The 21,314-nt window shown below is 54.3% G+C and overlaps 1 protein-coding gene across 1 annotated transcript in view; it reads right to left on the reverse strand.

Moving 5' to 3' along the window:
* Positions 1-499: 499 nt before the first annotated feature.
* Positions 500-21,314, reverse strand: part of KIAA1614 (KIAA1614 ortholog) — a 35,855-nt gene continuing 15,040 nt past the window's right edge. Inside the window, exons 4-9 of the mRNA XM_025377407.1 lie at positions 20,991-21,134; positions 12,846-14,407; positions 10,799-10,955; positions 8,185-8,425; positions 4,948-5,075; positions 500-4,143 (exon numbers count right to left, since the gene is read on the reverse strand). Coding sequence (XP_025233192.1) covers positions 3,858-4,143; positions 4,948-5,075; positions 8,185-8,425; positions 10,799-10,955; positions 12,846-14,407; positions 20,991-21,134 — 2,518 coding nt within the window. The 3' untranslated portion in view covers positions 500-3,857. The remainder of the gene's footprint in view (positions 4,144-4,947; positions 5,076-8,184; positions 8,426-10,798; positions 10,956-12,845; positions 14,408-20,990; positions 21,135-21,314) is intronic.

The raw sequence follows: 21,314 nt of genomic DNA on the forward strand, positions 1-21,314 counted from the left end.
CATTCCCCCACCGGCCTCAGCTGTGGCTGGAAACCTTTCAAATTCCCCTCCAGCTGCTCCCACCTGGGAGGAAGTAAGTGAGGTGCTGGCTCTCCCAGGGCAGGCTGGAGCCCCTGATGCCCATGCTCCGTGTTGGATGGACACAGGGGCTGGGACACAGGGGCTGAGACACAGGCTGACTTTGCTGGAGGCCTGCAGGGCACACCCCTGGCATGGGCATCAGCACTGGCAGAACCAGGCTGCTCAGTGCAGCCTTTGGCACCCTCACTGTTCCAAGCCCAGCTCGGCTCACTCTGCATTTCAAACATGAGGCCACTGCCCACGCGTTACTGTCTCCACTTCCTTTTCCTCCAATCGGGTTCCTAGCAGGGGCCCGAAGGGGCATCAGGTCTGCTCCTCAATCTCTGGCTTGAAACTAGTCACCACATCTTGGACTAGTGGGAAGTCCTCTCTCAGGTCCCCCCAGCCTCTGGCCCTGACAGAAGTCAGGCATTTTAAAGCCTGCCTCTGAAATGTGGCTTTGAAAGAGCACTGATCTTCACCGAGGCACCTGAAAGTCTGTGGCTCTGAATTTAGCAAATCCAATCTTTGCACACATTCCCCCGCCCCGGTCGGAGGTATAGAATCCCTTTTGTTGCTTCTTGGCCAAGCCGAGCCTTTTCTGCAGGGCTGTCTTCCCCGACGGTACGTCTGCCATCCTGACTGTACAAGGCGTTTTCCCTCAACCCTGTCTTTTACCTCCTCTAGCTGGACTGCTTGCCCTCCCTGTCTACGGGTTGGTGGCACGGGGAGGGGGCAGGTAAGAAGGAGCCCCTGTGGCGAACCCAGAGAAGTGTCTGATGTGCTGTGGGAGTTGCAGGTGGGGACTAATGATAAACCCTGAAAGAATGCAGCCAGAGCTAGGCCAGACACTGACGTCACTCCTGCCATTTTGGGGAGACTCGTGTAGATTTCACAACTGAAATTCGTGACACAAATATGACAGCCTGCTGTCGTAGGCATTTATTGTCTGCTGGAAATGGCCTTTGTTGAGGATGTGTGATCTCTATGTTGTATCCAATTAGAAGCAGAAGGCAAAGCCTGCTGTTCTCGCAGACTCATAGAGAGTCAGATGTGAAAGCCAGCAAGTTAATACCAGCATCCTGCCAGTTCAGCGCAGGGCACAAGCCAGCCCTCTTCACAGCCCCTCGGAGCCTGGAAGAAGTGACCCTCTGCTGTTGGAGGATGGCCTGGGGAACGGAGGCCCCAGCACTCGCCAGGCTTCATGTGCGTGGGGACCCCTGTGTGCCATCTAGTGACCCATGACGGCAGCAGGACCAGGGAATGCTTGGGCAGAACAGGGAGCTGGCACCAACTCAGGCAAGGGTGCTGGGGACCCTGGGTCACTAGAGACCCCTGCCCATCAGAGCTCCCAGATGGGTGATGGGGAGGGGCTCCCACTGCCTACAAGGGAGCCAAAAGGGACTCTGGGGGATGGTGGGGGGCAGAGTACAATGCCCTGTTGTGTGTGCACTCACATCGACAGGGGAATGCAGATCACACTGGTCCCTGTGTGGGGTTTTCTTCCCCAGACCTTCTCTTTCTGAAGGGGAGGGAAGAAAAATGCTAGGCCCTTTCCTGTGTGCCTTATCAAATGCTCCTTATGACTCTTCTAGGTAGGTTTTGTCATTCTCATTTCACAGATTAGGGAACTGAGGCTCAGCAGGGATGTCGCCCGCTCTAGGTCACACAGCCAGCAGAGGTGCCGGAGCACAAACATGCTGAGTTGTCTGCCTCTGCCTTCACACACCTGTCCGGGGGCCTGTCCTGCTCACCTAACAGGAGAGGAGGCTACGGGAAGGCCTGTGAGGAAGGACGTTTTATCCTCCTGAGGTCCAGAGTGGGCAGAAACCTGTCCTGTCTTCCTCTTACACACATGTCCAGCTCATCAGCAAAGAGTCAAATCAACCAGAATCCAACCTTCTCCCCTCTCCCCATCTCCACAGCCATTCCCAGCCCAAGTACCACCATCTCTGTCCCGGACTGCTGAAATAGCTTCAACACAGGGCTCCCTGGCTCCACCTGTGTCCCTCTGGGGTCTATTCTCATAGACATTAGAGAGCCTCAGTGCTCGCTCCGAGCCCTCTAGTGGCTCCCATCTCATTCAGCATGAAAGCCAAAGCCCCTTACAGTGGCACAACCCCATCTTTCCAAACTGCTCCTCCCAACCCCTTGCCTGCTGTAGAGTGTCCAACCTGACCTCCTCACAGTTCTCACAGGCCAGGCTCACCCCTCCATGAGGGCTCTGCACTTGCTGTCCAATCTGCCGGAATGCTCTTCCCCAGACACCCGCAGGGCCCCTCCTTTGCCCCATCCAGGGCCCTGCTCAAGTGTCATCTTCTCAGAAAAGCCTCCCCACACTCCTGTCTATACCAGCATCTGCCACACCTGCTTTATCTGTGTGTTTCTCAGAACTTTCTTTTCACCATCTGACATACGTAGCACATTATACATAACAAGAGTACACATTTTATAGATACAATCTAACTGCTCACTGGGTAGTATATTCATGAGGACAGGGATTTGGTCTGTTCCACTTACTGCTGTATCCCCCGTATCTATAACACATAGTAGGTGCTTAGTATATATTTGCTGAAACAATTAATGATGGTACAGACATGAGAACTCATGCTGCGGTCTGCAAATGTGGCAGCAGGCAGACTTTTTCCCAGGCTAAACAGCATTGACCTAGGAGATCAAAGCATAGGACTCAACCCCCCATTGGCAGAGCCTAGCTGCAGCAGGCTTCTGTGCGCGTCTTTCTGTATCTGTCTCTCCCTTTCTCTCTTCTTCCTTCCCCTCCTCTCCTTGCCCACCCTCGCATACCTGTCTTCCTTCCCTGCTCCTCTGGGGAATGTCTTTCTTTTATGGGCCCTTGCCCTGAGATGCATTCTGGACCACAGACCTTGGGTGTGGGCCTTGGCAAGTCACATTGCCCTGAAAGACTCATGGATGGCGCGGAACTGAGAACTGGCCAGAGTGCAGAATGATGTCCAGGACTCCTCCCTACCCTTGCCTGCGTTGAATTGAGACCCAGGGCACACCCCAACCAGAAGCCTGCAGCCAGGATTCATCTGAACATAATCCTCGGGCACAGGCCTGAGGGGGGGACGGGATGCAGAGACAGACAGGCACGCTCCACCTGCCCAGACATACTCCACAGCCGGAGGAAAGGAACCGTTTCAACGCAGCCACATCAAAGGGACTGCTGAGAACCGGCAGGCACAGAGAGTTTCCCTCTGGCTCTCCTCTGCTAAGATGGCCTTCAAAATTCTAATTTCTTTCTTTTTTTTTTTTTCCTTTGAGACGAAGTTTTGCTCTTGTTGCCCAGGCTGGAGTACAATGGCGCCATCTTGGCTCACTGCAACCTCCACCTCCTGGGTTTGAGCAATTCTCCTGCCTCAACCTCCTGAGTAACTGGGATTACAGGCATGCACCACCACGCCCAGCTAATTTTGTATTTTTAGTAGACATGGAGTTTCACCATGTGGGCCAGACTGGTCTCGAACTCCTAAACTCAGGTGATCCAGGCGCCTCAGCCTCCCGAAGTGCTGGGATTACAGGCGTGAGCCACCGTGCCTGCCTAAGATTCTAATTTCAAGATATCATCAGACAGCAGGGGGACGGTGGAGTCAAACCTGCCAACTCTACCCCCTCCCGTACACTCCCCACCAACGCCCTCTCAGCTGCAGCTGCCCAGGGCAAAGGCTCTGCAGGTGCAGACTCCTAGACAGCCCTGGACAATTCAGAAAGAGCCCCTGAGGGGAGAAGCCTAGTCCTGTGGTCAGGGGCTTTCTGAATTCCCAGAGCTCCACGGCTCAGCCAAGGACCAGAAAAGCCTCTGACACAGCCAGAAGGCCCTGCCGTGGTTTGCTGAGGCTGCCCCGGCTATGGGGCTGAGGAAGGGGAGAGGGCATACCTGAGTCTGGGCGCCCATTCCCAGAGGCCACGCAGAAGCCGAAAGTGCCTCCCGGGGAGCGCTGCAGCTGCAGCTGGCTCGTGCCGTCCGGGAACACCTCCACCAGGCGGCCCACGGTGCGAGCCAGGCTGGGAGCACCCACGTCCTCCACGCTGAGGGCACGCCGTGGTGAAGCTTTGGCCGGCCTGCGAGGGAACCAGAGACACAGTGAGGGCAAAAAGCGTCAGGCACTGGGCACAACTCTTCCCTAGCTTACAGATGACTGATGCCTCATGGACAGCCAACGCCAGAGTCTGGCATTGGAGGCTGGGGTTCTGCTGACCTCCACCAGCAAAGACAGCCTGCTAGGGCCAAAACTGGTGGGTTTCCACTGCTGTGCAAGGCCCCCCAGAGCCTGCTGTGGAACTAGAAACCCCACCCTCCCAAAGCAGTGGTTTCAAATTTGGGGGGGTACAGAGACCTTTGTAAGAATCTGACCAAAGGTATAAGTTTATGTCACATTTCCAGGAGCTAACATACACCCCGAAGTGCATCCACGCCCCAGGAAAGAGCAGCCAGCCTACAGGGCCTCGTCAGACAGGGCGGGATGTTTCCAAGCAGGTCATGCGTCCTGGGCCTCTCTGGGGGTCTCTGACTCCACATGTTTATTTGGATCTTTATCTGGGCTAGGAAAGCTCTCTAAACTTTCTGATTTCCAGATGTCACTGGACAGCAGAGGGACAGTGGACTCAAACCGGCCAACTCCACCCTCTCCAGCAACCCCAGGCCTTCTCAGAGCCCAGTGCACCGAGGGTCGGGGCAGGACACTGAGGTGCTGAGACTCCTGTGGCAGCCTTGTCTCCACACATCAGATGTCCTGGGCGGAGGCCTTGCTTTCCCTTCAGCGGACCCTGCTCAGAGCCATGATGCTGAGGCCGGAAGGAGTCAAGCTTTTGGCTCCACTGGTCACTCTCTGAGTTTATCCTCCAAATCATGGGTGCTCCTCTTACCTGCCAGCTGCACTGTGGTCCCCTGGCCCCGCTACCAGGTAGAGGCGGGACCGCTCCCCCTTGCCGCTCAGCAGAGAATGGAGGTTCTGAAAAGAGGCAGCTTTCCGATGCTGGTGAGAGGGTGACACCTGATGAGAAAGGGACAATACTGCAGGTGAGAAAAGCCACCTGGGAGGTGCTGACAGAGGACTTGGCCCCCACCATGAATGTGAGGGCCCTGTAAGAAAGTGACAGCACAAGCTTTCATCATTGCTTCCAAGAATTCAACAGGAACCACCATGACTTACTCAAGGAGATGGGTCTACATAGGCCATCTGAGGAGTCAAGGGATTTTTTGTTTTGTTTTTTAGCTGCAATAACAACTTTAGTGCTATACTAATTACCTCATTGATTAAGGAAATCTAACTACTCATTAAGGAAGAAATGACAGTAAGTTTATTGCAGAGTAATAAATACCACTTTAGAGTTAAAATTCAAAATATTATTTTGTGATTCTTTAGTATGTCTTTTGTGATTGCTTTCGTTCAAAAATTTAAATCGAACACTGTACCTTCAAACATTGCGGATAAAAAGATAGACAAGAAATCCTTCAAGGAGTTCACAAAATGATGGGGGCAGGGCTGAGCACAGGTAAGTTAAAAGGTTTCAGTGCACTTTAAAAGGAGATGGTGTGTGCCATGTGTGGTGACTCACACCAGTAATCCCAGCACTTTAGGAGGCTGAGGTGGGCAGATCACCTGAGGTCAGGAGTTCAAGACCAGCCTGGCCAACATGGTGAAACCCTGTCTCTACTAAAATTACAAAAATTAGCCGGGCCTGGTGGCAGGTGCCTGTAATCCCAGCTACTCGGGAGGCTGAAGCAGGAGAATCACTTGAACCTGGAGGTGAAGGTTGCAGTGAGCCGAGATCGTGCCATTGCACTCCAACCTGAGTGACAGAATGAGACCCTGTCTCAAAAAAACAAAAAAAAAGGATCTACTACCATTCAATCCTACAATTCCACTACTGGGTGTCTACCAAAGGAAAGAAGTCATTATAAGAGAAAGGTTGGTTCCATATCTTTGCGATTGCTGATTGTGCTGCTAATGTATAGCTAATGTATAGCAGCACAATCAGCAATCGCAAAGATATGGAACCAACCTGAGTGCCCATCAACCAACAAGTGGATAAAGAAAATGGGGTATATATACGGCTGGGCGTAGTGGCTCATGCCTTTAATCCCGGGACTTTGGGAGACCAAGGCAGGCGGATTACATGAGGTGAGGAGTTTTAGACTAGCTTAGCCAACATGGTAAAACCCCATCTTTACTAAAAATACAAAAATTAGCTGGGTGTGGTGACCTATGCCTGTACTCGCAGCTACTCAGGAGGCTAAGGCAGGAAAATTGCTTGAACCTAGGAGGTCGAGGTTGCAGTGAGCAGACATCGTGCCACTGCACTCCAGCCTGGGTGACAGAGTGAGACTCCATCTTAAAAAAAACAAAAACCCAAAAAACTAAACCTCCCAGCAAACACACTCTTGGCAGCAGCACACACCAACAGCAAGTATTTTACCCTGAGGAATGTCACAAATACTGTGGCGGAGAGACAGATTCTTCCTTTATCTTCTATGTTCTTGAAAATTTCTGTCTTTTTTCAGTTCTTGAAAATGTATTTCTGCTGTTCATCCTCCCTGCTCTGCCTCCCTTTCTTGCACCCAGATTTACTGTCATCAGGACTTCCTATCTTTGTCCATTCAGCTCAGATTGCCTATGAACCTCTCCATGACACCGACGGGGGTGGTGTTTCCTTTGGGGGGTTTACAGAGATAGAAGTCCTGATGACAGTAAATCTGGGTGCCACGGCTCAGACACGCTGTGGATAAATCTAACTTCATGAGAACAGCGAGTTCCTGGAGCACAAGTCACTGCTGCTGATTTCGCCAGCTTCAATCTCTGCCGCTGTTTCTTTGCCTTCCATTCATTCAACCGGCAAATATTTGTTGAGCACTGACCATGTGCCTAGGACAGTCTTTGGTGGAAGACAGTCAATGGGACCTTCATTCAGTCTGCATCCTCTTCTCACCTGCAGCCTGGGAAATGAAAGGCGCCAGCAACGCAAACCACTCTCACCTGCTTCACTCTCCCTAGGAGAGCGGGGAGGGAATTAGGAGAAACAGACCACCTGGAACTCCCTGGAACAGAAGGGGTGTCCAGCGGGTGCTGCTCCTCGTTGCAGAGTGTGGAGTGCTTGGGGAGGGAGAGCCTGAGCGAGCTGCCCTGCGCTTCCCACCCACTCACTACTCGGTGTGTATTGTGCGTACCGCACTAGCTTCCCTAGAAAGTACCAGAATACGAAGATCAAGCGGTGTTCCCTCAAATAACTCACACTCCAGTGAGGGCTGAGAGACAAAACCCAACTAAACATGATGCAGGGAGTGCCACAAAGGAGGGAGGCACAGTAGCAATGGGAGCAGGGGGCGGAGGCCCAGTTCGGCCTGAGGCAGGGTTGGGAGTGGCTCCCTGAGGGGCACATGCCTGCAGTAAGGATGGATGAGTGGGCAGGTGGCATTGGGGAAGGCGGGAGAAAGAGCCCAGCTGAGGGTTCAGAGTCAGCGTGCGATCTGCCGACAGAACTGCAAGCGTATCGGCTGCAACCGGGGTCAAGTGTGTTAAAAGAAGAACGACGAGGGATGAAAGCAGACAGATCCCAGAAACTCTGGTCATGCTGAGTGGTCTGAACTTTATCTTGAAGGCAATAAGGGACCAATGATAGCTGTTCGGTGAGGGGGTGGCGTGGCCAGATTTGCATATCAGAAGGACCACTCTGGAAGCCACATGCAGGACCATGGCAGGGAGGCCAGTCAAGGGGCTGCTGAGGGAATCCACGTGGGAAGTGATCTGTGCCTGGGCTCAGAGTCACTATGGCCATGGAGAAGGTTCCAGAACCATCAGGCTGTTAACTCTCCGGGACTTGGCTGAGGTGGCAAAGTTGAGGGAGAGGGAGGAGCCTAGAGTGACCCCAGGCCTGGGCAGCTGGCAGGGTCATCTCAGCAGTGTGAGATGCTGCCGACCCATCCTTTGTCTAGGGGACTCCAAGTCTCATGGGTCAACTGTGCGGATGCCAGCAGCCTCCCTCTCCCTACTGTGGGCTCCTTGGGAGGCATCCTCAGCACCTCCTCCCTCCATTCACCTTTCATTCTGATGGTGGCTGCACCACTGCTGGCTTCACTCCCTGGGTTGGGGCCCCTGGACTCACCGGGTGCAGGGATTGTAACGATGGGGCCCTGGAGTGTGACGCCAGGCCAGGCACAGCGGGCTGCAGCTGCTCCACACTGTAGCTGCGGGACTTGCCCAGCTTGGGCCGGGAACTCTGGCCGAGGGCTGAGAAGAGCTTTTTCAGCCCCAAGGTGGAGGCGATGCTGCTGCTCCTTTTCTTGTTCTGGTCCAAAGGGGCAGCCAAGAGGGAGCCAGGTCCTGTGTCAGCCCCTGCTGATGCTCTGAAACACAAGGGTGGAGGTGAGGGGGCAGGGGAGGGCCGGGAGGGTGGCCAGGGCAAACTGTACCCTGGGGCCATCTCGAGGGCCGCAGATGGGCCAGCACCAATGCCTCTGGCACGTTTGGGGCCAGGAACTGACAACCAGGCGTAGAAAGAAAGGTCAAGTGGAAGCCGGATGTGGTGGCTCCTATCTGTGGTCCCAGCTACTTGGGAGATGGAGGCAGGAGGATTACTTGAGCCTGGAGGTCGAGGCTGCAGTGAGCTGTGATCACGCCACTGCACTCAACCTGGGGGACACAGTGAGACTCCCCCAAAAAAAAGAAAGAAAGAGAAAAGGAAGAAAGAGAAAGGAAGGAAGGGAGGGAGGGAGGGAGGAAGGAGGGGGAGAGAGAGAGAGAGAGAAAAGGAAAAGAGAAAAGAAAAGAAAAAAGGAAAGGAAAGGAAAAGAAAAGAAAGACTGCCAGATACTCCGCTTGGGTTGCTTTTGGGGACAATAGCTCAGGCAAGCCGCCTGCCAGAACACTCAGCTAAGGGCCCACCCAATCATTCATTCAGTATATATATTTTTTATTTTTTGAGATGGAGTCTTGCTCTGCTGCCCAGGCTGGAGTGCAATGGCACCATCTTGGCTCACTGCAACCTCTGCCTCCCAGGTCCAAGCTATTCTCCCACCTCAGCCTCGCGAGTAGCTGGGATTGCAGGCGCACACCACCACGCCCGGCTACTTTTTGTATTTTTAGTAGAGACAGGGCTTCACTATGTTGACCAGGTTGGTCTCGAACTCCTGACCTCAAGTGATCCACCTGCCTCATCCTCCCAATGTGCTGGGATTACAGGCATGAGCCACTGTGCATGGCCCATTCATTCACCATTTCTTAACGGCCTACTATGTGCTAGCCTCTTCTAGGCCCTGGGGTGTGTGTATGCAAGACAAACAAGGTGCCTACTCGAAGGAGCTTATGAACAACAGACCAGGAAAACCAGGAGACCTGTCCCATGTGGGTGAAGCAGAGGGTGACCAGGCGCTTCTTTAAAATGGAGTGGTGGGGAAGGTCTCTCTGAGAAGAGGAGCTTTAAACTGAGAGCTGAGTGGCAAGAAGCAGCCAGGGCTGCCACGCCTGGAGGTGAGTAGTCCAGGTGCGGGGAATAGCTGGTGCCACAGCCCTGGGGCAGGAAGAGCTCTGCGTGTTTAAGAACAGAAAGGGGCCAGGTCATGAGGCTTGGGTGTAGGTGATGAGAAAAGGGGAAGAGGCAGGACAAGATGAGGTCAGACAGGCAGGCAAGGCGAAGTCCACAAAGCAGGACCAGCCACAGCCGGGGTGTGAAGTCTACTCCAAGTGCAGGGAAAAACCATTGCATTCAGGGTTTTCAGTAGGAGAAGGACACCATTTAATCCAAGTTTTAAAAAGCGACCCTTGACTATTGTGTGGAGAAGGAAATGTAGGGGCAAGGGTGAAGGCGGAGAGCAGGTAGGGGCTACTAGAGTTGTATAGCAAAGAAGCCATGAGTTCAGGCCAGGAAAAGTGGTGGGAGGCAGGGGTTTCCGGAGCTGGCAATGACTGGCAGAGGGCTGCGGTGGGAGAGAAGGAAGAGGAAGCAGTCCAGGACTCCTGGATTCGGGCTTGTGCGCTGTGCAGACAGACAGTGACGTGTTTGCAGGGAAGGGGACATGGGGGAAGCAGTTGTTGAGCTTTCTGTTTGAGGGGCCCATCAGACCCCCTAATGGAGATGTCCAGGAGAAACTGAGCGTGCAGCTCTGAAGTTCTGGAGAGCAGATGGCACTAGGGATGGAGAGTCGGCTCTGGTGCCTCTTCAGGCCTAGAGCTGCCTGCAGCCACCAGGCATAGTGTGTCACAGGGAAGAGAAGGCCCTGGCCAGAGCTCCGGGTTCACCAAGGCTTTGAGGCAAGTTAAGGAGGTCCCAAAGGGCCAGGACTCAGCCCCCACCCCACCACCCCGCGCCAGCGCCAAGCTGAAGGAGAGAAGGAAAATGTGACTGCTGGGCTCCCTTTCCGCAACATCTGGTTACTTTCAAGCATCCAAGGGCAGAGCAGAAGCAAGCCTCTCAGACAGGTTACCCCATCCTGGGCCCCTCCCCAGGGCTGGGGCTCTGCTAGCTTTGCCCCAGGAACCAGCACAGTGTCTGCAGCTAGAGGCCGTTCAATGGATGCTCCATGAATGAATGATCAGGTACATCAGACTAAACGACACTGGGAAAGGAGTGAGAGGGCTGCCAGGCTTGTTCACAGTCTAGGGAGCCTCTGAGGACTAGGAGCAGTGAGGTGGGTCATGCCACCACTCCAGGGGGTCTCTCCCCTCCCAGAGCCCCCATTTCCACCTCCTTCTGCAGTCTGGCTCTTTCTCCTGTCACTCACCTTGACAGCACATGTCCTCCAGATCCCGACCCTGTCCTCTGCAGGCTTCCCTCTGATTCCTGGCTGGACTCTGGCTCCTCTGAGGACAGGGAGAGGGTGATGCCCTTGGAGTTGATGGTGGCAACATCTGCTGAGCCGGGAAAGCCCTGGGGTCCTCCTGAAACAAGCACAGCATCCCACCTGAGTCATACCAGCTCATCCCACAGGTCCTGTGGGGGAAAGGAACATTCCCAACAGGGGGAGGGTGAGAAGAAGCTGGAGAGGCAGAGCCCAAGGAGAGCAGTGGAGAGACCTGGGAAGCAGCAAGGGAAGGTGGGGTGGCCTCTTAGATGACCAGGCCTGAGGACCCCTCGTGAGTGTCCTCGAGGCTGGAAACTATTTGAGGACACGGACTGAGTCTTGTTGACTGCTGTAAGCTCATCACCCAGCACAGCATCTAGTCCACAGTAGATGATCACTGTTTGTTAAATGAAAGGGTTGATTGTGATAAGCCATGTCCCTTCCATATCAAGGGACATAGTGGGAGCAGGGGAAAATTTTGTATTCCTGGGACAAAACCCACAATCTTGTCAGTTGTGATTTCTAAGAGCTTTAAAATAGCCATCATTTCTGGAGATCTATTATGTGCTAGGCAACGAGTGGAATCCTCTCCAGAGATGAGTTCACGGGGCCCTAGGAGATGGTGCCATCATCGTCCTCACTTTACAGAGGAGGATGCGGGCAGGCTAAGGGATTGAGGGAGTCACCCAGGGCCTCACTTGCTCTGCTTCAAGCTCCGAGGTAGAGGCTTGGGCTGCCCAGAGAGGTCAGCAGGTCTCAGAAGGGAAGCCCTGCAGGAAGTGGTTAGGGGCAAGCCCACAGCCTGCCTAGAGCCCACCAGAGAAGGAAACTGCCACTCAGCACAGGGTGGGAGGGACCCCAGGGGGAGGGGGTTGCCTCAAGGTTTGTGTAAGCAAGGGAGGGAGAGGGACCAAGTCTGTGTGTCCCCATGCAGTGGAGGGGACTTTGCATCCACATCCTCAATAAGGTCTGTCATCTCTCTGCCCTCTCTCCCTCCACTCTGTTGCCAAGCCCTGGGTCCCTCGAGCCATCCCAGCCCCAAGACTGTCAGAACCGTGGGCACGTGTGGAGTGAGCCTGTTATCTCTGCCTAAAAGTGAATGGCAGAGTTGGTCATCTGGGATCACAACACTAGGGATCAGGGCCTGAGCCCGCCACCCCCCAGGATTCTCCCACAATATGAGGACCCCTTCCAAAGACAAAGTGGTGAGACCCACACCCTTCAGCAGCCTTGCCTGCTGAAACCTACTGCTCCACCAACAGACCCAGGGGCCAGGGAGGGTCTGGTACCAGAAAGCACACCGCCTAGGAGCCCTGTTCCCTTGGTCACAGGGCCCTCCAGACAGCATGTCTGCCTGGCCACAGAAAGCCTCAAGAGCAGGACTCCTGCTCAAGTATTCACATGTGCATTCCCCACAGTGCCTAGTACAGTGCCTGGCACGTAACAGGTACTCTGCCAATACTGAAGGAATGAATGAGTGAATGGAATGAAATGAAATGAAATGAAATGAAATGAAATGATGATGCTGAAGGGGCAGGGTCTCAGCCATGTGATTAGTGGGCATCTATTGTTCCAAACAAGTAGTAAATCCTGGAACTGCTGCCTCTTTCTGCACTGTTGGGAGTAAATCCCTTAAAGCCCAGGCCTCTAGCAGCCATGCAGCTTGGAGCTTGGATCTTGGAACCTCAGGGTTCCCAACAGGAAGAGGATGTCTCCACCACCTTCCCCATGGTTCTGCCTCCCCCAGAAGGGAGTTGCTTAGTCTGCCTCCAGGCTGGCGGTCAATCCTGCATCTGGCCTCTGCCAGCACCCCTGACACCTCAGAGTGGCTCCAAGGAGCTGCCGAGGTGGTGTGTGATGCTGCCATCTGACTATTGAGATAAAACGGAATGACTCTGAAGGCCTGGGTGTCACAGGTCGGGTCTCGGCCTCTGCTGTAGAACCACACCAGGCCTGGGCTGGGCAGGACTGAACGGCAGCCCCTTACCATCTCTGCTGTTCTCCAGGGGCAGCTCCGGCTCCCGGCTGCAGGGGCCCCTCTCCACCCTACCCTCGTGGACGGCTCCCCCGTAGGGCTCCTGCAGCCCCCGAGGTGCGCTGTTGTTGCAGTTGTTGGTGGACAGGGCCAGGAGTGGGTGCCTGACCTGAGGGCAGCTGGGCTGGGTCTGTGATGGGGGCAGCTCACAGGTCCTGAGAATCGTGCCTCTTGAAGGAGGCCGGGGGATACCCACAGGTTCTCCCTGGTCACCTGGCCCGCACAATCCAGCCAGGGCTGCCTTCCTGTGAGACACCGGCGAGGTGGCCTTCCTTGAAGGGGGAGGGGTTGGCTCCCAGCCTTCAGGACAAAAGGAAACTGTTGGCTGCCGGGCTTGGTGCAGGGCGGAAGGCTCTGCATGGCTCTGTTGCAGGGAGGAAGGAGAGACAATTTCCAGGGACTCGTGGCTTTCTATAACCTGGGCCTGGCCTCCTGGCCCTGGTGATTCAGGCGTCATGGGGGAGGTGGTGGCGTAGGCTGTCCTGCATGGAGTCCGGGAATCCAAAAGGTGAGCCTGGTGACTTCCCAGCCGTGGTCCAGGCTGCCACTGGGGTCCCAGGGGCACCCGCTTCAACTCCAGGTCAGGAGGCTTAGGGACAGCATCTTCTCTCAAAAATAGAGTTTCCCCAGGCGTGTGTCCTCTGCCCTCCTTCACCTCATTTTCCACCTCCATATCATCAGCCCTAGGCAGGTGTTGCTGGGCCTGAAGGCCCCAAGGCAGCTCCGCCTCAGCCTTCTTGGACCACCTGTGGCCTCGAGGCCTGGAGCCCCGCAGTCGCAGTCGCGGGCTGCTGCCTCGGGTCCGCCTACATGCCCCGCCAGCCTGAGCGGTCCCTGCCTCCTCACTGTCCATCCTGCAGCTGTCAGAGTTGTCTGTGCTGTCCAGGGCAGAATCTACCTCCGCAGGGCACACGATGTCTCCGATGTGTGTTTCCCGGATCCATTCCATGCGGAGCCCGGGCTCTGCAGGAAGGAGCCGGAGTGGGGAGCTCAGGCCACCCAGCACCCTCTCCATCCCACGTGCAGCCTGAAGCTCCTGGAGGGTCGTGGGGTCGGGGGACGCCTTCCCCTGGGCGGGGCGCGGGTCGTTGATGCAGCTGCCGCAGGCCTGGCACCTCCTCTCGCTGCCCCGTGCCGGCGGCGCCAGGGGTCCTCCGCGGTCCAGGCTGCCCACAAGCCGGTGGAATGCCCCCTGCCCCGCGTCCCGGAGCCGGGGGGCCCCGCTGATGTAGTGGGCGAGGTCGGGCTTGGAGCGCAGGGGGCCTTGGTCCGCGGCCTGCAGCACGGTGCTCAGCACTTGGCGCTGGCGCTGCTGCAGCCGCTCCAGGTGGCGGAACTCGGCTTCGCGGGCCGACTCATCCTCAAAACGCACGTGCGACGGCGAGGGGCCCCGCCTCGGCCTCTGCCCGCCGCTGGACTCTCCGCTGGAGGAATCGCTTGTGTGCCCGTTCTGGAGGTTGTCTATGCAGGCAAGGGTCGTCCTGGGGTCCCGGGCTGGGCTTCTGTGGCCATCTCTGATGAAGAGACAGGAGGAGAGAGGTCAAGGGCAGAAACATGGGGAGGTATGGACACCCATCGGCCCTACCCCTCCACCCTGGGCTACAGTCTCCCACCGTGCTCTGTGGTAACTGCAACCCACAAGGTTACTCCAGAGCGGATTTCTGGGGCGTCTCCGCAAACCAGAGTAGCTTGCAAGCCCATCCTGTTCCTAACATAGCGCTAAACAAAACCAAGGCCACCTTCCCTGCTTTTGGCTTTGCCTCTCTTGCATGGCTCAGCCTGAGTTAAGATGAAACACTATTGAATGGGAATATGCTGAAGTCCTTACACGTGTGTGCTGGGGAGTTGGGGGCGGGGGCGGCGTCTGTGTGTGTGTGTCTGTTAGGGAGAGGAAGTGAGCCTGACCACCATGTATTTTTGGTAGTGATTGTGGAAATACGTATTTGCTATAATGCCATCACGGGAACAGGATATTTTAAGTCTCCACTTAGAGGAGAGGCTGTGTGAGAACTGAAGTCAGAGAATTTTTTTTTTTTTTTTTTGGCAGGATCTCTCTATGATGCCCAGGCTGGAGTGCAGTGACATGATCTTGGCTCACTATAGCCTCGACCTCTGGGGCTCAAGTGATCCTCCCACCTCAGCTTCCCAAGTAGCTGGGACCACAAGTGTGCTTCACCATATCTGGCTTATTTTGGTTATTTTTTGTACAGATGAGGTCTCACTATGTTGGCCAGGCTGGTCTCAAACTCCTGGGCACAAGTGATCCTCCCACCTCGGCCTCCCAAAGTTCTGGGATTACAGGTATGCACCACTGTGCCCGGCCTAAAGTCAGGGTTTCTAAGCAATTGCTCCTGAAGTTTCCATGCAGGGTTCCACATCACCTTGCTTACGCAAAATTCAGACAAGGCAACGGTGATGTTTCTCCTTGGCTCCTGAGTCTTGACTGTTCCAACCCCACTCCAGGCACTGCCCCTCCCCAGCCCTCACACATACTCTTGTCCTGCTTTTGTGGGGGATGGCACTGCTGTGCTGGGGAGTCTGCCCACCTGTCATCCACTTTGGCTCTGGGAGACACTGTGGCGAATAGTCAAGTCCTGGTCAGTTCTGGAAGGCACCTACACACATCTCACACCACGGCCTCGTGGAGCCAGGTCACCGGAGTTTCAGGCCACTATGAAAATGGACCTAGGACCATAGGCCATTTTCTATCAGAAGGGCACCCAAGTAAGAACCATAGTTCTCCCTTCCTTTTCCTGGCAGGGGCCTCCCCACCAATCCACTGCTAAGTGTTGGGATTCCATTTCTTGTTTCTTTCATTTATCACTTCTTTATCACTCACACTGGACCCCTGCAGTGGCCTCTTATCCAGCCTCTCCACTACCTCCTGTCTGTAGATCCAACTGAAGCACAGCCTTTATTTTATCACACCAACCCAGAAGAGGCCACAGGGTCAAGTGCATACACTTTGGAGGGAAAATGCAGGCCCCCCACATTCCTTCCTGCTTCCTCTTACGCTCCTGGGCCTTCAGGGCCTCCAGGCCTCCTTCCCTGACCTCATGCAACCCTCCTGCCTCATTTCCTGGATCTTTCTTCTTAGCCTACTAGCATTTGACTTCTATTTATTAGATGCTGAATGCTCACTGGAATGCAAAAGGCAATGGGCAACTGGGGCTCCACACCTGCACCTACCCCTGACTCGTCATTTCCCCCCATAAGCACTGCTCCAGGACGAAATTTTTTTTTAAAGAAGAACTCCTGCTGGGCAGGCGCAGTGGCTCACGCCTGTGATCTTAGCACTTCGAAGGCCGAGGTGGGCAGATTGCTTGAGCTCAGGAGTTCAAGACCAGCCTGGGCAACACAATGAAACCCTGTCTCTACTAAAAATAGAAAAAATTAGCTGGGCGTGGTGATGCGTGCCTATAGTCCCAGCTACTTGGGAGGCTGAGGCATGAGAATTGCTTGAACCCAGGAGGCAGAGGTTGCAGTGAGCCAAGATCGTGCCGCTACACTCCATCGTGGGCAACAGAGCAAGACCCTGTCTCAAAACAAAACATAACGAAACAGAAAAACACACAAACTCCTGCTAAGCAAGTAGATCTGCCTGCTTTGAGATTTCAGCAGATCCTGTGCTTAAAAAGGCTGCTCTGGGGAACACTGAAGAGGTGTTGGTCAGCCTGTTTGCTGGAACTCACATTCAGCCATGGCTACTCATTCATCAGGCACAACAGCCGCTATGCTGAGGACCCACAATATGGACAGGGGCCCAGGACAATGTTGTAATTTCTTTTAAAATCAGAAGAAAATAAACTTTTGGGTCAAAGAAAACATTTTAATATAGAATGACGTATTTACCTTTCAACCAGCATGGTCATGAAATATATATTTTTTAATGTTTTTATATGGAGCAAGAGGCCCATGAAGGCAAAAGTGCCTAGGGCCCCCAAAAGTCACATCGCAGCCCTGCTTTCAGAGGGGCCTTTGTAGATATGTAGGCTATAAGATATGTGGGCTAGTGAGCAGGACGCCCGTTGCTGAAGACGGTGCAGGATCTCACTACTCATCTCAATACGGCCGTGGAGAGGCCCTGCTGAGATTAATAACTGTGGTGGTGATGATTTTCTGTTGGGGATTGTAAAGCGCTGGGACTCTGAGCCCCGGAGAGCCCACGCGAGGATTCTGGGCCCTATCTGCACTTGTATCTAGGTCAGCTGTGGGGTCCTTGTTCATGTGGCACTCACGGTCAGCTCTTCAGAAGCACGCTTCCCTCCCCATAGCCCCCGAAAGGAAGACTCCATCCAGAGAAACAGCCTCCCTCACCCCCACCCCAGAAACAGGAGGTTCCCTGCTGAGCAGATGCTTTACCCCCACTGCACAGAAAGGATCCCTTCCCAGCCCAGCCGACCCAATGCAGGGAAAGGCCCACGGGGAGATTCTGCACGTAGGTTCACACAACAACCCCTCCACAGGTCCCAAGAGCTAGTGCCCTGTCTGCTGGCAGGACGTGGGCTGTAATTTCTAGGGAGGAAAAGAGCCCAGCTTTAAAGGCAGTGCGGTCCTAATCTAACAAAGGAGCCCAGGTCCCATGAGCCACATTAGTGGTCTTAACTTTCACACACAGGATGGTGAGCAATCCTGGAATTCACTGCAGAGGCAGACATTTTTGTTCTAAAAAGAGAAATTAAGGAGTGCTTAATCACATAAGGTGCTTTCAACTCAATTATTCAAACCCAGAAGCCCCCACCAGCAGTGTCAGCAACAGTGTGTAAAGGCAGGATGAGGATTTTGGAGACAAGTGCAGGACGAATGAGGTAGCTAAGCGGTGAGCAAATCCCATGCCTGCCAAGTTCTCAAGGTGACGCTCCACAGAGGCCCCAGCAGTCACTCCTGTAGGGGAGGATCCCACCACAGTCCTGGAGACATATGGCTTCACAGGGACCCCTTTCCAGAGTCCCTCTTTCCATAGCATTGCTTCCCTAACCATACAATCAATGTGATGTATGCAAGCTCTGCAGTCTCAACACAGCCACTCTCTCTGACCTGGGACAGTGGCACTTACAGTGTCACCTCCCAGCCCTGCCTCTTGCTGACATGTCCTGTCCTCCTGCCAACAGAAACACCAATCTAGGCATGTCTAGCCCCTATACGGCAAGATCTTGTGCTTCCAGGAGCTGCTCCATTTCTGTATTAATTTATTTCCAGAAAAATGCAGCTGCTGCTACCTCTTCACCTCCTGGAATCCCTGTCTGTTCAGGCTTGCCCCAGCTGCCTCTAGCCAGACCTAGGGTAAAGAAGGCCCTCTGAGACAGCTCTGCCTGCCCCTCCTCTTCCATCACCTTTCACCAAGCGGCTCTTTAGAAGTGATGCATCTGGGCTAGGGATGGGGCCTCCTGCATCTAACTGAGACCTGGGGCCTGTGTGTCATTGCCATGTTAACTCAGCATGGCCCTCCAGGGTGATCTGACGGAGCATAACCTTTAGAAGCATCTGCAGCAAGCCATCTGGCGTTGATTTTTCAGCTATACCCTCTGAGGATTCGCCAGCGCTGCCAAGTCATAGTAATTCTTTTCTGGACACGGCAGCTGCTAAAGTGGGTCACCTTGCAATTCTATAGCGTTTCTATGGCCTGGAGACAGCCTGCAAAAGGGAGCCTACTTTAAAGTTAGTGATTGGGGTTGTTCTGAGCTGTTAAAGTGATCTGAGGAAGAAGTGTCCAAGAGGACCTTTACACAATGCAATCTGTTTTGTAGATAGTCTTGACTATTTTGAGGCTATCCGACCTAACCTAAATGCCTCTACAAAGCACAACAGGAGAGTTGCTTGGAAGTCTAAGGTTTCTCACCATATGTATGTGAAGAAGAAGAATAGTTAGGATGCCCTGAAGAAGCCATGCCCGTTCTTTTTTTTTTTTTTTTTTTTTTTTTGAGACAGAGTCTCACTCTGTCGCCCACACTAAAGTGCAGTGGTGTGATCTCGGCTCACTGCAACCTCCGCCTCCCAGGTTCAAATGATTCTCCTGCCTCAGCCTCCCGAGTAGCTGGGACTACAGGAGCCCACCATCACGCCCAGCTAATTTTTTGTATTTTTAGTAGAGACAGGGTTTCACTGCGTTAGCCAGGATGATCTCAATCTCCTGACCTTGTGATCTGCCCGCCTTGGCCTCCCAAAGTGGTGGGATTACAGGCGTGAGCCACCGCACCCGGCCAACCATACCCATTCCTAACGAGTACCCTCCATCTAGAGAGAGAGGCAAGGCCCAAAATGTGGAAATACAAGGGTAGTCTGTTTGGCATCCCTTGCCAGGGTTTAGGGTCTTCTGAGCCTCTCTTCTAAGGGTCACAACGACCTCTGCTCATGAAGGAGTCATCTCAGTGATTCCATAAAGGTCCTTAGCCTTTAATGAGCAGTTCGGCACCCTCCATCAAAGAGCAGATGGTCCAGTTCCACCAAGATCCCTGCTCCCTAAGAACGCCTGCTCCCTCCAGTGCCACGTGGTGATTCAAACAGGCAGATGCAGCATGTCCGCCACGCCAATGAAGCCACAGACTTTGCTAGCTGCAGAAGTGGTCCTGCTTGGGCCTGGTGAGACCTGGCATAGCCTGGCAGCCTCATCTCAGGCCCAGGTGCATGACTGGAAGACAGCTCTGTGTGGTGGTGAAGTCCACGTGTAAGTGATTCTTCAAGGTGTACCATAGGCAGGAAGATGGGGATGCAGCGTGTTGCTCAGGGGGCAGTCATGTGTGTGATGTGCTGGTCTGAATGTCCTTAACCTTGTTGTTTTCCTACCTCTTCACTCCTGACAAGCTCACCCTTACCATGGCTGTAGCATTATGAAATCAGGGATGACGTCCAAATCTTCAGTTCTGATCTCTCCTCCTCTAAAGATCCTGTATCCAACTGCCTGGTGCTCATTTCCAGTGGATGTTCTGGGAGCACCTCTCCCTCCAATGCCTGACCCTGCACTGAGGCCTCGCCCCCACCAAACACGCAGACACCGAGTCAGAACCCTGGGCTCATTCCAGATTCCTCCCTTCTCACACCGCCCACACCCCTGCAACTAAATGAGAAGTGGTTAGAGCTCACAGTTTTTGCGTGGCGGGTGCTGTTCTAAACTTCATGTGTGTTAGCTCACATTGCCCCACAGACCCTGTAAGACAGGCACTATTACAATTCCCATTTCGTGGGTGAGGAAACTGAGGCACAGAGACTTCCGCAGAGGCACCCAGCTAAGTGCCAGAACCAGAAGTCAAGCCCGCGTGGTCTGGCTCTAGGTGCTGCGCTCCTTTGTCGCCTCACTAAGCCTGCTTGCTTCTGGTGCTTGAGGTCTGTGTGAGGTCTCCAGACTCTCCTCTCTGTACCGCTCAGCATGGCCATGGCAGCATCCTCCTCCGCGCACCAGTCTCCCAGATTCAACACATCTCGGCAGCTAGAAAGGCATCACTGAGGTGTGATCGTGCTGCCCCCTGCCCAGAGTCCTCCAGCGGCTCCCAGATATTGCAGCAGACATCCAGTTGTCCAGCTGTTCTGCAGGCCTGGAGGCCTCCATGACTGGCCCAAATGAGCCCTCCAGCCTTCACGCCACAGCCTGCACATCCTTACCCTCTAGCCTGGCTGAATTCCTGAGCACAGCACTTCTGCTCAGTTTCCATCCCCAGGACGCTTACCCTTGCCTCTCTCATCTACCCAGTGCATATCTACACCTCCGTCAAGCCTCAGCTGAGAAGTCACCTTCTCTCAAGAGCCTCACCTGTCCTTTCCAGGTGGAGTTAACAGTTTCCAGCTCAGCACACACATTTTTCCTCTCTTACACCACAGTCCACAGAATTGAATATCTCTTTGCCTCTCTCCCTGGAGACTGTGACCTCCATCCCCCTAGGGATCCAGATCATGTTTCATTCATCTTTGTATCTCAGTGCCCGACTGCAGGCCCTCAGGAAAGGTGTGTTGACTGACTAAATGATCAAAGCAAGAGCCTTATATGGAAAACACACACACGCACAAGGAGTGAGCAGCGGCATTTGGCTAGATCCTACTTCTTCCCACTGCTGACTCTTCCCTGCTATGGCCCTCCCAGGCTAGCCTGGCCCAGGTCCCACTCACCGGCTGCCCTGGGTAATGGTGGGCACGATGTCATGGCTGGCACGGAGGGGCCGGGTCCTGGCCTTCATGCGGGCACGCTGCAGCAGATGCGTGGCTTCCTCATGCCTGGGGCTCAGCACAGGCTCCGGCTTGGGACCAACGGTCCTGCAGGGTGGCACACAGGCCAGGGTGGAGAGGGAGGGATTAGAAGAAAATAATGCGGATTAGGAGGGCTTTAGCAGTGTTAAGCACTGGCTCTGCCAGAAAAAGCGCTGCATGTGCAGCCTTCCTCCTCGAGCACCCACGCACAGGGAACCCAGCCTGGGGGCCTGGGGCCTGGGGCTG

The sequence above is a fragment of the Theropithecus gelada genome, chromosome 1, assembly GCF_003255815.1.
Source record: "Theropithecus gelada isolate Dixy chromosome 1, Tgel_1.0, whole genome shotgun sequence".
NCBI classification, from domain to species: Eukaryota; Metazoa; Chordata; class Mammalia; order Primates; family Cercopithecidae; genus Theropithecus; species Theropithecus gelada.